Here is a 15096-nt window from a genome sequence, read left to right as displayed (position 1 = left end):
CTTCAGAGGCTGACCACCCTCTGTCAATCTTCCTCCACTACCCTGTCTCTGTTTATCCTCTTCCTCCCATCTTATTCTTCATAGCACTTAGTACCACCTGAGTTTTCGTATTTGTTCATTTACTCGTGTGTTGTCCCCACCCCGACCTGCAGTAATTTCCACATCGATGCATGGGAGCAGATGCTCTCCTCACCTTAACTGCTTGATTCTCAGTACCACCCAAGAGTCTGGCTCACTCTAGTCCTCTATGACTCTGCTGAATGAATCTATAGAAACATAATTAGACCTCTGCTTTGGGATGTCAGTTATGCTGCAGGATCCTTTAGGAAGAAGATACCACACCCAGAATGCCAAAGTAGGAAAGGCTTCCAGCAACATGACACCTAAACTGAATGCTTCTGTAAGTTGTCCTCCCTCTCCTGGGCCCACCCAGTGCCTTCTGGTTGGCTGTCCTGCCCCTCACTGTCTCCACTCAGTCTTGCGGATGGATGGCCTAAAAACACAGCACTGCTCTTGGAGTTATAGGTCAGGACCGGCTGGGAGCCCGTTCCGCTCCCCCGTTCCTCCTGGCTACAGAATGAAGGGCGGGCTTCTGGGTCCCCCATCGCTGGCTTGCCTGCCTCGGCCCTGCTGAGCCTTGATTCTGGCTCCAGAACCCATTGTTCTCATTGTGTTAATGCCTCTCACAGCCCAGACTGTTGCAGTGGATGCACTTCCTCCCCGCAGGCTCTCAGTCATTCTTTAAGATCTAGTTTTGGTGCTGGACATGTAGCTCAGTGGTAAAGCCATCCTGGTCACCAACAAACATTTATAATTCATAAGAGCATTTTAGTAAATGCTTGCTGTGTGTCAAGCATCATGCTGAGAGCTTATGTCCTCTTTAGTCCTACAGTCACCCTGTTTGGTACATTATTATTGCTGTGTCTGGAAGTTTAATTGAAATGTGTTGCCTCTGCTGTGTGCCCAGTGAGTGGTGGCAGCAGAACTACAGCCTGTGCTCTGAGCACATTTCCCAGGCTGCTAGAGTACTGGTGCCTCCTTTCCCTGTGGATTGGATTGGATGGAGCTCCTCGAGGCAGGGCTTCCTTGCACTCATCCTCATCTCATCTGGCCAGGTGCTGCCCGGCAGGTGAGGGCTTCCTGAACAACGGAAGCCTGAGTGAGAGTGGTAGAAGTCATAGGGGAGAAGAGCTTCTTTACCCTTTGTCTGATTTCCTTTTACTACTGATTGTAAATTGGGAACAAGGGGAAGTCTTAAAAGAACATTTGTGTCCTTTTGTGCCAGGAAGGAAGGAGATAGGCTGTAGAAGGACTCGCTGTTGTATACTGTGTCAAAGAAACTGATCAGGAGTGACAGTTCAAAGAGACTAGGCAGGGACAGCCAGTGGGATGGGAGCCGCCCAGTGATTAGCATATACGTGCAGCCCTCCTCTCCTCGCTGCCCTCCCCACATTGTTAGCCGAGATGGGTTCTAGTAATTAGTAACTGACAGGGAAGGGGAGCCCTGCTTCTTTCTGGGTTCTGGGGAGCCTTTTCTGCTGGCTGTGGGTTGAGGAATTCTGGTACATTTGTATGTGAAAGTGCTCCCCCTGCTGGCTAGATTCAGTGGTGGCGCTAGTGCAGGATCCTGTATGCGTTTGAGGCTCTTTGGGCTGGCCTGTTTACCCAGCCTTGGGTGGCATTATTTATTATTTCTATTAAAGGAGTAAATATACAATCTGTGGGAACACTGCGTTTTCGTTTTAAAGACTTTCATAAATTTAAGAATGTTTATATTGAGCCGTCATTATTTCACTTCAGTCCTTTCTGGAAAATAGTGGAGAATCAGTTATTCTGAATAAACCATAAAACATAATCCCCTTCCAGTAAACATCCATATTGGTGGGTGATAAATGGCTTTGTTTGATTTGCAGTGCTGTGGGGTTTCACATGCTAGGCCAGCGCTTTACCACTGAGCTACATCTCCAACTCTAATTCCTTCTTTTTAAAATCAATTTTGGGCAAATCATCAACTAGTAATGACTTAAGATTGAGAGGGAAAAGCAACAAATGATTGTGGTAAATGGTCCAGTCGCAGATATGTGCTTCTTGGAATATTGCTTTTAATTGACAAGTGTGAATAAAACTAATATCATTAGTTGCATATATTATATCTAAGGAAGATTTGATTCTTTTGACAATGGAATAGTATGTATAAAAGGCTATTTTCCAAATTTTGCTTTATATATCTAGATCATGGAAGCCCATTTCTATGAACTACTCCTGTGTAATTATTTACAATTCATTCTGTGGGAAATATATGTGTATTTGTTTTTCATATAAAGTAAATTAAAATTTTAATATTAGTTTTTAATGTTTTGATGGGTAACAAAACAAAAAATAACTTTGAATTTTATGGCTATTTAAGACTCTCAACAAGGACTATTAAGTCACATTTAATATTATAATAATTCTAGCCAGGAATGGTGGTACACACCTTAGTGTGTCTCAGCACCTGGGAGGCTGAGGCCGGAGGATCCCTGTGAGTTTGAGGCTAGCCTAAGCTACATAGTGAGTTCAAGGACATCCTGAACTACATAGTGAGATCCTGTCTTTAAAAAACAAACAAAAAAGATGATAATAATTCTGAAGTATTGGTAGACTTGTTATCATGGCTCAGGTGGGTAAACTCACGTGAGATGGGCAGTTAACCAGCCTGCAGCTGACCTGGGGCTGGACAGTGGGTTGTGGACACCTGGTTCAGATATGGAGTCTCCTTGCATAGAAAGGTGGACTTCACTCCTACCAGAGTCCCCTCACTCCAGCCCTAATTCATAATATAATGGTGTTACGGATGGTGTGAGGTGACTCACCTAATCCTGAGGAAACTATAGTTCAGTATTCACAATTTTAACATTTATCCAATGGCCCAATCAACAGTCTTTCCCAGCCCCACCTGTAAACAAGGTACTTTACATAACAGAATCATCTTTTATGTCACTCAAGCCTTAAGAACATCAGATAAGAGTCTCCCCTTGATTATTTTTTTTTAAATTTATAAAAGTGGGACAATGGCACTATTTATAATATTCCTTTAGGGTTAGATTAAGAATTAAATAAGATGATATTGTCAGTCAGGTCAGAAAGCTTCTTCTAACTCCCTCTGCCCCACACCAAACCCCAGAACTGGGCAAACTATAATCAGCCTCCTTAATTTATATGAGAAAATGACTGGGAAGGAAAGGCTTTTGGTGTAGAGCTTTTCTTGCTTCTCTCTGTGGACTGTATCCTCCAGCCTGCAAGGCCAAGCCCAAGAGACTTTCTGTGGAGACTTGGATTTCAGGCAGCAGCATGCAGTGAGGGGCTGGCAGGCGTCCCCGGCAGTGTGGGGCTATTGGTGAACGTGGCAGCCAGGGCCCATCTCTTCTGGGGACTTTGTGATCAGGAGACTGACTGGCATAGGTCCTGCCTGGAAGGGGAGAAGGGTTTCCCCATCTTCTTCTCAGCCTATTGGGTGGGAGGCCTGGAAGATGATGGAGCAACACTCTCCCCTTCCAGTCCTCTGGGACCCCAGAGGTGTGGCGAGGACACAGCGCTTCCCGAAGATCCATGGGAAGGGGCCCTGTGGTAAGAGGTGGAGGAGACTGAGGAGCAGCCCCAGGGCTAGACAGTGGGATATCTCCCTTTCAAACAGGGCTTGGGGAGAGCTGGTACTGGACATGAGGGAACTTCTGTCTCAGTAATAATAGACATTAAAACTAAGGCAAAGAGCACAAACTTACAGGCAAAAACTCTGATTGAAAAGGAAGAAAAACTGGGGAAAGACTCCAGCTTGAGGAGAAGAGGTGAAGGGGCACAGCTCTGAGGGAGACATGATCAGAGGGCAGGGGCTAGCTTTGAATCAGCTTGCTGAGGTGGGCTCAGGTCTGCTATGTGGCCTGCAGAAGTCCTTAATCCTTCTGGTTCCCATAGGATGATTCTCCTGCCTAGTGGGGCACCCTCAGTTCCCACATGGGGTAATTATCCCTGCTTAGGGAGGTGATCTCATCATAGGGTGATCTACATGCAGATGCTCTGCTGGAATCCAGGGTGACTGCAGGTTTAGGACAATGACTGGAGACTTCTAGGTGCTGCTCCAGGAAATCCAAAACAGGATGTAGTAAAAGCTGGCGATTGAATGTCCCTGCCAAATCTTGAATATGCTTTATTACTCTTATCTGGGTATCCTCAGTCTCGAAGGGGGATGAGATAGGTTAGGTAAATGTAGGCTCACAAACCATTGTTTAGACAGACACTCGGTGATTGACATGATTACTTACAGAGCTAAGCAGGAATCTGACCCACAGTTTAAAGTAGTAAAGGGGACAGATACAAAATAAAGGCAGAAATACCAACCTTTATCCTTTTAGTTACCCATTGGTATGCGCAGGTCCAAGTGAAGAGTCAGTGCTTTTCAGCAAAAGTTGCAGCTTTTAAGTCCCTGTCTCACAGGAAGGCAGCTGCTCTTTCTGAGCTGCTCCCTATTTCCATGAAAGTAACTATCACCCTTGAAAAGCCTACATGTCATGGAGCTAGGATGAAGCTACTCCCTCCCCTCATTAGCGGTCCAGTTACCTGAGATGATCTCCGCCAGCTTTGCCCCTCTCCTCTCCACAAAACCAGGGATCTGTACCTGAGGTACGGGAGGAAAATGGGAGCAGGGATCTCAGAGCCAGACTGGTGCTCTTGAAGCAGCCCTGGCCCACCCTGGAGTGGGGAGGAAGAGCTTTTGTTTTTCAGGAAAATCACTGAGACAAACATTGAAGATATTTCTGCCATCCAACACGTTTTCTGACCATTAAAATCCCCTTTATTAGCTAAAACAAACACATGACTGAAAGGAAGCTTACAAAGCAAAGTCAGACATTCCTGGAAACATGAGCTCAACAGTAAGTGCTCAGTACAGAACATCCACTTCCGTTCCCGCTCACTCGTCATTCGTTTGTTCAGTTTCCTTTTGAGCCAAGCAGCGTGCTGGGCACAGTGATGCCATGGTATGTCTTCTTTCAGATTAGCTGGAATAAGGAGGTGGCCAGCCAAATGGTAGTCAGAGTCCATGCCCAGAAATCTGACAGACCTGCTTGTTTAAATGCTGGTTCTGCCACTTGTTTGCCATGTGGCCAGGGGCAACTTACTTCAACTACGTTTCAATTTCCACACCTATGACATCATCATAATAACTGGGTCTTCCTTATGGGGTTGGTGCTCAGATTTCATGAGATAATCAGCAGTCTTCAGTACCGTTTCAGTAGGCAATATCATTTATGTTACTTGGACTGGAAGCCCTTTTTTATTGTCTTCTCCAGTACCTATGCCTCAGTGACTTCTAAGAGCTCCTTTCAGCTGCCTCATTTTGGCAGCACCCATCAGTATAGAAACCATGACAAAAGTTTCAAAAGAACAACCAACAGCCACATTGTTTTCTCTGCTGTGTGAGGTTGTGGAGGTTGCTCTCAGCTTACACTGCACGTGTAGCAGTGCCAGGAAGAAAGAGGGGGTCAGACTGTTAGAACTGAAGGTGAGACTGCCCAGGACGAACAGTCTGGCAGGTAGAAGACCTACAGGTTTGTCTTGTGTTCAGCAAAACCAGCTTCTGCAGTGGGCAAGATGCCTGAATAGATAACATGGTAGGAGTTGCTGCCCGAGCTCCTGAGCTCTGCATCCTTGGATTTTGTGCTGAACACACTCAGGTAACTGTGGACATGCCGGAGTCTGTTGACAGTGAAATCTGTCAGCAATTCCTTCTTCTCATTTTTGAACTTATGGTATTTTATACAAGTTCAGTCCATCTATGTAGTAGTCTCTAATAGAGTACATAAAGTTCAAGGGACCCCATTTACTGAAACCTAGCTGCAATCACGGAGGATAATGAGAGGCAAAGTAAATTTTACAGCAACAAATTGCAGCATCTTGTGTGCAGTTACAGCACAGGCATAGTCCTGCTAACATGAATACCAGAGGGAGGAAGCATCTTTCATAAAATAGACATCTGTGTTTCATAAACAGTCTGAACACTTTCCATTGACAAATTATTAAAAGAAGTCAATAAAAGCAGTTTATTCACCTGGTGTGTCTCATAACCACTAGTCTTCTTTTTGTCTCAAAAGTCTTGTACAATTAAGTTAATATTTAGAGTGAGTATAGATAGCCGTTATCAGAGTGCTAAGAATAATATCTATCTATTTTTGTGGTACTAGGTATTGAACCCAGGGCTTCTGGGTTCAGCTATATCCCTAGCTGTTTTTATTTTTTAATTTCAAGACAAGGTCTTACTAGTTAGTCACTAAGTTGCCCAGACGGGGCCTGAACTTGAGATCCTCCTGCCTTAGCTTCCCAGAGTGCTGGGATTACAGACATGTGCCACTGTGCCCAGATGAATAATGTTAATTTAGAAGACAAGAGTCTTTATATTATTAGTTAACTTGTTGATTAAATGGATTAAATGTTCACTTTGTAATAGTGGATTTTCTAGTACTTAGTCCTTAGAACTCTAGTCAAAGGTTGATGTGTCATATAATTAATTATGTGTCATATAAGTTCATGAGCCAGGAACAGATAGTAAAAAAGTTTTTAAAAAGTTCTTTGACAAAATTACATAAGTAAGTCATCCAGAAAACCAAGAATTCAGTGTCTCTAGGTTCCAAACCTTATTTGCAATAAAACTGACACACACAAGAGAAAAAAGAAAAACGCTGCCTCTATTTAAAAACAATGGAGTTATAAATGGGCTTTTCTGATTTTGTTCCTTTTTAAAAAAACCCATTTATTCAAAGATGGAACTTGCGTGAATAGTTTAAAATCCCAAATTATCAGGTAATATCAGTCAGTGCTCTTACTAGTCTTAGCTGCTTTAAAAACTCCAGAGAGGAGTTTCTTGCAAAAAAAAAAAAAAAAAGGTAAATGGGTTTGTCACAGGCCTATTGAACCAAATTCTGTACTTTTTGCTTTCCCTAATTCAGTTCCTCAGAGAAATACGAGCCCTATCACTAAAATCATCTAATTTTTTATTTTTTATTTTTTTGGTACCGGCTATTGAACTCAGGACCTTGCGCTTGCAAGGCAGGTGCGGCACCACTGAGCTAAATAAATCCCTGGCCCTACCAAAATTATACTTATCTTTTCCTTATGTTTGGGGTCTGTGGTGAATTAAGCCGCTCCCCTTTGCTTTAGGCTTCTGGGCTGCCAGCTGATGCTTACCCCTGTCAGGACAGTCAGTGGTCAGTGCTAGCCCAACCCACAGAGAGGCACTGGCTGAGTTTGTTGGCAGCCCCCCCCCCCCCCCCCGCCTGCCATGGCCCAGCCACAAGACTTGCCTTACTGAGATGTTGGGGGGGGGGGGAGGTGCTACAGCGCCCCCATAGGATGACAGCAAATTACTTTTCTTTTCTCTCATTTGTGACTGGCTCAGTTTGTCTTTTCACCTTAGAAGACTTCTCATCCTACCTTCCTATATCGTAGTTTGTGCTGACAGAATTAGGAAGTGTGTGTGCTCTTCTCAAAACGGTCTTATTTTACAGGCAAACTCAGACTGTCACAGTGAACCCAATCAGGAGGAGGTCATCCTCGAGGATGTCTCTGGTAAGAAGAAAAATCGGATCACTTTTCTTGTCTTTTAGCAGTGTCATTTGCCATAATCCAGCATGCTTTGGGTAGTGTTAATTTTGAGTTTGAGCCACAAAACTGTGTTCATACTTCATTTTTATCCAAAGAAAAGATGATTTTTCATAAGTTCAACCTAATATTTATTATATTATACATATTCAAATATTAGGTCCAATCAAATGTTATGGATTTGAAGTATTAGCCAAGAGTAAGCATTAGTTGGTAGATGTTTAAGTTACTTGATAACTGTCTGATGGGATTAAATATACTACATATAAGCTTCTTATATTCATGTCTTTATACAAGGACATTGATAGCAGTTCCTTCTTGCTCTTACCTTTTGGATGCATATCTTCTTGTGCTGTTTAATATCCTTAGTATCACTGCACAGGGTTTAGCATTGCCATTGTAGGGAGCGTTGAAAACGGTATATATGGTAAGACCTACTGTGTTTTCATGTTTATTTTCCATATATAATATATTTAACTCCTTTAGAAGCCTCTTTTTTTAATGGAGGGAAAGAATCCAGAAAAGAATTACTTTACCTCTATTACATAGGCAATGTGTTTTAACCCTGTGTCCAACTTTCCATTTCTTAGCCTAAACCCCAGCCCTATGTGATGCCTCCCCCACCCCAGCTGCATTATAATGGACACTATACAGAGCCATATGCTTCTTCCCAAGGTAAAGTACACTAACTCTGCAAAGCCTTGCACAGTTATTATATGAATAAGTCTATGAAGATATCCTCAAGCCTGGATAGCTTCTGCCTGAAATTATACCCCAAATTGTCATGATTATAATCACCCTGGAGTCATAGAATAAGCCAGTACATTCAGGTTCTTGAATATATGATAAAAATTTGTAATTTCAAATTTTGGTGCACAGGTGATCCCAAATTTGGCCAATGGGAGCTTTAGGGTGATTTACATACTTTTAATATCCCCACCCCCCTTGGCCTTTGAAAGTTCTTTATTGTTTTCAGAAAAAAGATGCCACAGTCTCACTCTGTTTTTCCCTGCCTGAGATCTTCCCATTGTAAAATTTTAAACACTTGCTTACTGCAGTTTTCATGAGTTAAGTATATGGAACTGTATGACAGTGCCGCAAAGCTGAATCTTGAGCATTCCTTTAACTTTTACTTGATAACCTGTGTATAAAGCTGTCCTCAAGGACAAAGATATGAAGCAGATGAGTGGTTCCATGTCTTAAGAAGTTCAGAATCTAATTTTGGGATAAGACCAATCCACACACAACTTGGAATCAAAGAAAATGTGATTCTTTTGTTGAGAAAGCACATGCAATTACTGTGCCATTTGATGGGAGACAGACGCGTCATCTTGCGGGGCTGAGAAGAACTTTCTGGACTTTGCCAGGTGGCTGGATTTCAGCAGTGAGAGGGGCAGGTCCTGACTGGGGTGGCCGCTCTGATTTGGGGGGACAGTGAATTCCGTGGCACAGAGTGAGGAAGAGATCTTTGGAGAGGAGAGTGGTCCAGTTGCCCTTGCCCATAGGGGATGGGTAGGGAATGAAGTCTGAAGGGACAGAAAGCAGATTGTGATTGCCTTGTTTGTGCTGTGCCAGGCGGTAGGCAGTGGGGGAGCAGAGCCTAGGGTTTGGATTCTGGCACCCACCTCGGGTGGTTTTGTGTTTTTTCAATGTGTTCCTCCAGGCACCGACCCTGACTGTACCTGCACTCCTGCCCCTCCCACGCCAGGACAAGGCTTCTCTGTCTTGTTGGTCTCCTGTCTGCCCCTTTTCCTACCTCGGTCTGTGAACACCTTGCTATCTTTTGCGCTCCGCCGTCTTCAAACAATTGTCTGGGGTTAATTTTTCTCCTTGTGTGCACCCTCTCCTTCTACAGGGATCTGTGCGTTTGTTTCTGCTTGTGGTTTCCCCTTGCCCCTTCTGCCTTTGCTACTCTGTAAAAGCCGCTCTCCGAGGTTCCTGGCATCTGTACGCAGGACCTTTTCACCATCACAGTCATCACTCCTTTTCCCACCAATTTTTTTTTTATTATTTGATTTCATTTTGGCAGATTTGTTCATGCATATAACACATTTTGATCATTTTCACCCCTACTCTCATCCTCCTTCAAGTATCATTCTTCTAGGTGAGCTGGGTTCTCCCTCCGCCTTCCTGTCAGAGTTGTTCGGTGTTCCCTGAAGGCCTGTCTGTGGCCGTCTTCCCTCCCTTTGGGAGCTACCTCAGCAGTTTCACCACACTTCAGCTTTGCGTGAGGATGACTGACCGATCTTCATCTTCCACTGCCCCCCCAGCCTGGGGCCCAGCCCCACATTCCCTGCTGTCTGACAGACTGTCGTGACAGCTATGAGGGCTGCTGCATGCAAAGCCCTTGGTGAAGTGCCTGGCTTATGGTGAGCACTCAGGAAATGATGTCAGCTATTCTGACTTGCTGAAAATTGAAATAATTACATTTGAACTAATTTCTCTACTCGTTAGTCCATTCCTTTCTTGTGTTCCATACTTCATGTTTTTTGGTACCGGGGATCAAACTTGGGTCCTTGCGCTTGCGAGGTAGGCGGCAGAACCACTGAGCTAAATCCCCAGCCCCCAAACTTCATTTTTGTTAGGAAGTCACTTTCCTGGTTACTTGGTTCTTGGTTGGTTTGTTTTTTTATTTTATTTTATTTTTTTCCAGTACTCAGAATTGAACTCAGGACCTTATGCTTTCGAGGCAGACGCGGTGCCACTGAGCTAGCTTCCTGTCCCAGTTGGTTTGTGTTTTGAGATGAGGTCTTGCTGTGTTGCCCAGGCTGGTCTCAGACTCCTGGGCTCAAGCCATTCTCCTTCCTCAGCCTCCCAAGTGCTAGGACTACAGATGTGCACACCACATCTGGCCCTGGTCAGTTGGATTCTGAGCTGCATGTAATTTTGCTTCTCTTTTTTTTTTTTTTTTTGCCTTGGACATTTAGTCATTTATAAATACTACTGCCTTCATATAGTATCTCTGCCATGTCCCCTGCTCCTGATCCAATCCAGCCTTTTTTCTTTTTCTTACCTCTCACTAGATATAGCATCATATGAGTTGGTATCTTCAATCTCTACTTTGCTGCTTCATCTAATATACAACTGTGTTGTGCAAGATCATTCATTTGCTTAGTGTTCACGACTGCATATTTTCATAGCCTACTCTTCTAGTTTCCCATTGTTGGTTTGCTCCTTTCCAGCCTGCCCTTTAGGGATGGTCTCTGGCTTTGCCCATGCTTCCTCATTACCCAGAGCCTTAGAACATCCTTATCCCACACATCCTTCATCTGGGTGTTGCCATCCATCCAGCATAGGGTAGGTTATGCTGTGTTAAGAAGCCTTTCCAAACTCTCAGGGGAGTTTCTTCTTGCTCAGGCTGCCTGTCTCTTGTGCCCTAGCAGGAGGGCTCTGCTCCAGGAGAGCTTGGCTTGGTGGCTCAGGCCTGGGGAGACTCTTCCAACTGGAATGCTGTTGGTCATGGTGGCAGGAGGAAGAGACCAAAGAAACTGGCTCTGATCCTCTGCTCGTTTCCCTTTGACTACAACTAATCACATATGGTAGGCTGTGCCCACCATGAACGGATGAGGAGGCATAACCAGTGTACTCTCAGAGGCGGAGTGATTTGCGTGCTGATGGATGCTGGGCATGCCTACTTCTCCCATCACACAAGGCCTCTTGAGTGCTATAGCTTCTATGAGGTTGTTTTTGATCATTTCTTTCTTCTCTGTACTGATTAACTTAGTCTCAGCTGGACGTGAGTCTTCCTTGTCTCTTCTCCTTTCTTAAATTATGGTGATTGCCAGCCTACTTGCCTGTATTCCAGTTATGTTTTCCTCCTTCTGCTTTTAGTATAGTCTTTCACACATATAACAGGCTCTCAAATGATTGGATGATTTGAGGCATACAGAGAGCAGCCTGGTGGTAGAAACACCAGGTAGGCAGGTGTCATACCAGTACGGACAAGCAGGAGTGAGGATCTGAGCTATGATGTAGGCAGTTAGAAGAGAGGGACTCCAGAGATTTAGCAACAGCAGAGTGTTCCATGGATGAGGAAAGCACATGTGTCAGAAGTAAGAAGAGTAGGCATTCTTCAGAGCTGTGTGTGCACCAGAGTCCAATGTGCCCCCTGGACAGTGGTGTATCATTTCAATAATCAGTTGTCACTTAAACATTGTGGGGCTTTCAAAGCACCCAAAGAATGCTTATCAAAGGAAACTGTTCTCCAAAGCACTTGTCTGTTGAGTTATCTTTGAAATTTAGGAAGTCACACTCATTAGTAAAGAGATTCAGGTGAGCTACAACAGATCAGCTGGGAGAAACATGGCCCCTTCCAGCTTGGGACAGGAACACACATACACCATTGCAAAATTAATCTCTGATTCTGTGAGCCCTGGACCCAAGCCTTACTGAAATGTGGGGCCAGGGCAGACAGTGGCTACAGCTGTCTTAGCTTGGCTCTTCTGGGCCTCTGGGCCCCTAGTGGCTGGCCTCTTCTTGTAGCCACCAGTGACTCTTTGGACTGGAGAACCTCATACCCTACTACACTGTTTTCCTTTCATATGGAAGTTTTGCCTTCATTCTGGAAGAATTTATACAGTACAGGCAATCTAAAACCCCAGTGAAGGAAATGTTTATAGATACCTTGAACTAGCTCAGAATCAGCAGGCCACATCGCTGTACAGGGAGAAACAGCAGTCACTGGTTCTGGATCTTGAGCAACATCTCTGCCTTCAGTTCTGCAGAGATCCCAAAAGTCAGTTTTGTGTCTCTGATGAAGTAGATTTTGGGGGGGGGGGTGTACCGGGGATCGAACTCAGGACGTTGAGCTTTTGAGGCAGGCATGGGGCCACTGAGCTAAATCCCCCGCCCTTGAAGTAGATGTTTTTAACTTTCTGAAAAAGACACTGTTTTGTCACACAGTTACACTCCACATTGGGTTTAGATGAGACCAAGCTTTATCAGGTACCAGATCCTGAACCCCGACCTTAACAGCCGGCAGAGCCAAGCTCAGGTAGCATGAGTACAGGTGGTTTATTTAGCAAGAATGTTTACAGGCTGTGTTGAAAATCTCATCCAAATTCAGGGCCTTTCTCAGTATTTGCCTCGAGTAAACGGCCCGATTTAATTCATTTTAAAAATCTCATTTTAAAGTACATTTACAAACTTTTTCTCCCCCCAGATAACATCTTTGTGCCCAACCACAACGGATATTATTGTCACTCCCAGACGAGCTTGGACAGAGCCCAGGTGGACGTCAATGGTAGAATCCGGAACGGCAGCGTCTACAGCGCGCACAGCACCAACTCCTTGAACAACCCTCAGCCCTACCTGCAGCCCTCCCCGATGTCCTCCAACCCCAGCATTACCGGAAGTGACGTCACGAGACCCGACTACATACCCTCGCACCGCCACAGCGCCCTGATACCTCCTTCTTACCGCCCGACCCCAGACTACGAGACTGTGATGAAGCAGCTCAACAGGGGCATGGTGCACGCTGAGAGGCAGAGCCATTCCCTGAGAAACCTCAACATTGGCAACTCCTATGCATACAGCAGGCCTGACGCCCTGGTCTACAGCCAGCCTGAGATCCGAGAGCACGCACACTTCGCCTCCCCGCAGTCGGCCCACTACGCGTTCAATCTGAACTACAGTTTCCACAGCCAGTCGCCCTACCCCTACCCTGCCGAGAGGCGGCCGGTGGTGGGCGCGGTCAGCGTGCCCGAGCTGACCAACGTGCAGCTCCAGGCCCAGGATTACCCGGCTCCCAACATCATGCGGACCCAGGTGTACCGCCCACCGCCGCCATACCCCTACCCCAGGCCGGCCAACAGCACCCCCGACCTGTCCCGTCACCTGTACATCAGCAGCAGCAACCCTGACCTCATCACGCGGCGCGTGCACCACTCGGTGCAGACCTTCCAGGAGGACAGCCTGCCGGTGGCGCACTCGCTGCAGGAGGTCAGCGAGCCCCTCACTGTGGTGCGCCACGCCCAGCTGCAGAAGCGCAACAGCATCGAGCTGGCGGGGCTGGCACACGGCCTGGAGGGGCTGCGGCTCAAGGAGCGCACGCTGTCAGCGTCGGCGGCGGACGCGGCCCCGACCTCGGCCCCGCGCATGCTCCTGGCCGGCTCCCAGCCCAGCGTCTGCAGCGACAGAGCCAAGGAGGATGAGGCCGAGGAGCCAGACGGCGGGAGGTATGGCCACAAGAAGTCTCTTTCGGACGCCACCATGCTGATCCACAGCAGCGAGGAGGAGGAGGAGGAGTTCGAAGAGGACCCCAAAGCACCAGCCGCGCTCTCCGCCCGGCCCGAGCCCCGGCCGCTGGCCGCCTACGCCCCGGAGCTGCCGCGGAGCCACCCCTGTGCCATGGCACAGGTCCCCGGCCCTCTGCATATTCTCGAGCCCAAGGCCCATATCCCAGAGGCCAAGAAGAGGGCGAGGGACTTGAGCCCTGTCCACATGATTGTGGAAGCACCGTGCCCCCGAAGAGAAGGCCTGCTGACGCCCTCCATGTCCGAGTCCGACCTCACCATGTCGGGGCGATACCGGGCCAGGAGGGACTCCCTGAAGAAAAGGCCGGTGTCAGATCTGCTCTCGGCGAAGAAGAACATCGTGGAAGGACTCCCGCCACTGGGGGTAAGGGTCCGCGGAGCAAGGTCCCTTCAGGGCCCGGACCAGTGTGCCTTTAATCTGTCCCTCCCTCCTCTCCCTCCTTTTGCCTTTGACTCGTCACTTCTGATGTTTCTCAGCTTTTTTTAAAATCTGTTTAACATTTTTCATCCTGCATGTTGCCTTATTTTTATCCTATTTTGTGAACACATTTAAGTTTCTATATGGAAATTATAGGGAATTGATGAAAATGTCAGTAGTTTTACTAGAGAGAGAATAAATTGGACCCAAAGGTTCTGTGGGATGGAATGGGAAGACTGAAGTGTTGTAGTAATGCAGCATTAGGAAAAAGAAGATTTTATGACCTCAGCCAAGATGGCTGCACTGACCACCCATTAAAAAGATGCAGCGTGCAGGGCTGGGTTTGTTCAGTTTGCTCAGGTGACAGAGTGTGTGTGTAGCATCCAAGGCTGCCTTCCTAACTGTGTGGATGACTTTTAAGGCCAGAGCCTATGGATGTAGCTTGAACATCTTGGCTATGACCTCTGAGGACTGGAGAATGATTTTGGGTTGAGAAAGTGGTACTTTATGAAGGCAAAGATCTCAGAGCTCCAGGTCCCTTTAGAAGGTCCCTTTAGAAGAAAGAGTAAATGAACTCAAGAGTTCAAGGAAAGTCCCTTGTAGAAATAGCAGCTCTTTATTATTCGGTATAATAAATAAAAATGAAGTATTTCTTATGTATTTGAAGCAAAATGTGAAAGAGCCTGATAACATCATGTCTAGCTGCTATTTACTTTGCTGTGTCCAGTTTACAAGAAGCCTATTGCTATGCACATTTTGCAAATAAAGAAATAGACTCTGAGATATTAAGTAACT

At 46.0% G+C, this 15096-nt stretch overlaps 1 protein-coding gene across 4 annotated transcripts in view; it reads left to right on the top strand.

Moving 5' to 3' along the window:
• Ptpn21 (protein tyrosine phosphatase non-receptor type 21) overlaps positions 1-15096 on the top strand; it is a 64914-nt gene that overhangs the window by 36649 nt on the left and 13169 nt on the right. For all 4 annotated transcript variants that reach the window (XR_002389692.2, XM_087195452.1, XM_004837092.3 and 1 more), the window contains 3 exons: positions 7536-7596; positions 8220-8304; positions 12791-14247. Coding sequence is in view for 3 of the 4 variants with exons in the window: in XM_087195452.1 (XP_087051578.1) it covers positions 7536-7596; positions 8220-8304; positions 12791-14247 (1603 nt within the window). In the remaining variant the exon portion in view is untranslated. The remainder of the gene's footprint in view (positions 1-7535; positions 7597-8219; positions 8305-12790; positions 14248-15096) is intronic.

The sequence above is a fragment of the Heterocephalus glaber genome, unplaced genomic scaffold, assembly GCF_053883595.1.
Source record: "Heterocephalus glaber isolate CG9 unplaced genomic scaffold, H.glaber_assembly_v1.0 deba00001608, whole genome shotgun sequence".
Taxonomy (NCBI): domain Eukaryota; kingdom Metazoa; phylum Chordata; class Mammalia; order Rodentia; family Bathyergidae; genus Heterocephalus; species Heterocephalus glaber.
This window is presented reverse-complemented; position numbering and strand designations above follow the sequence as displayed.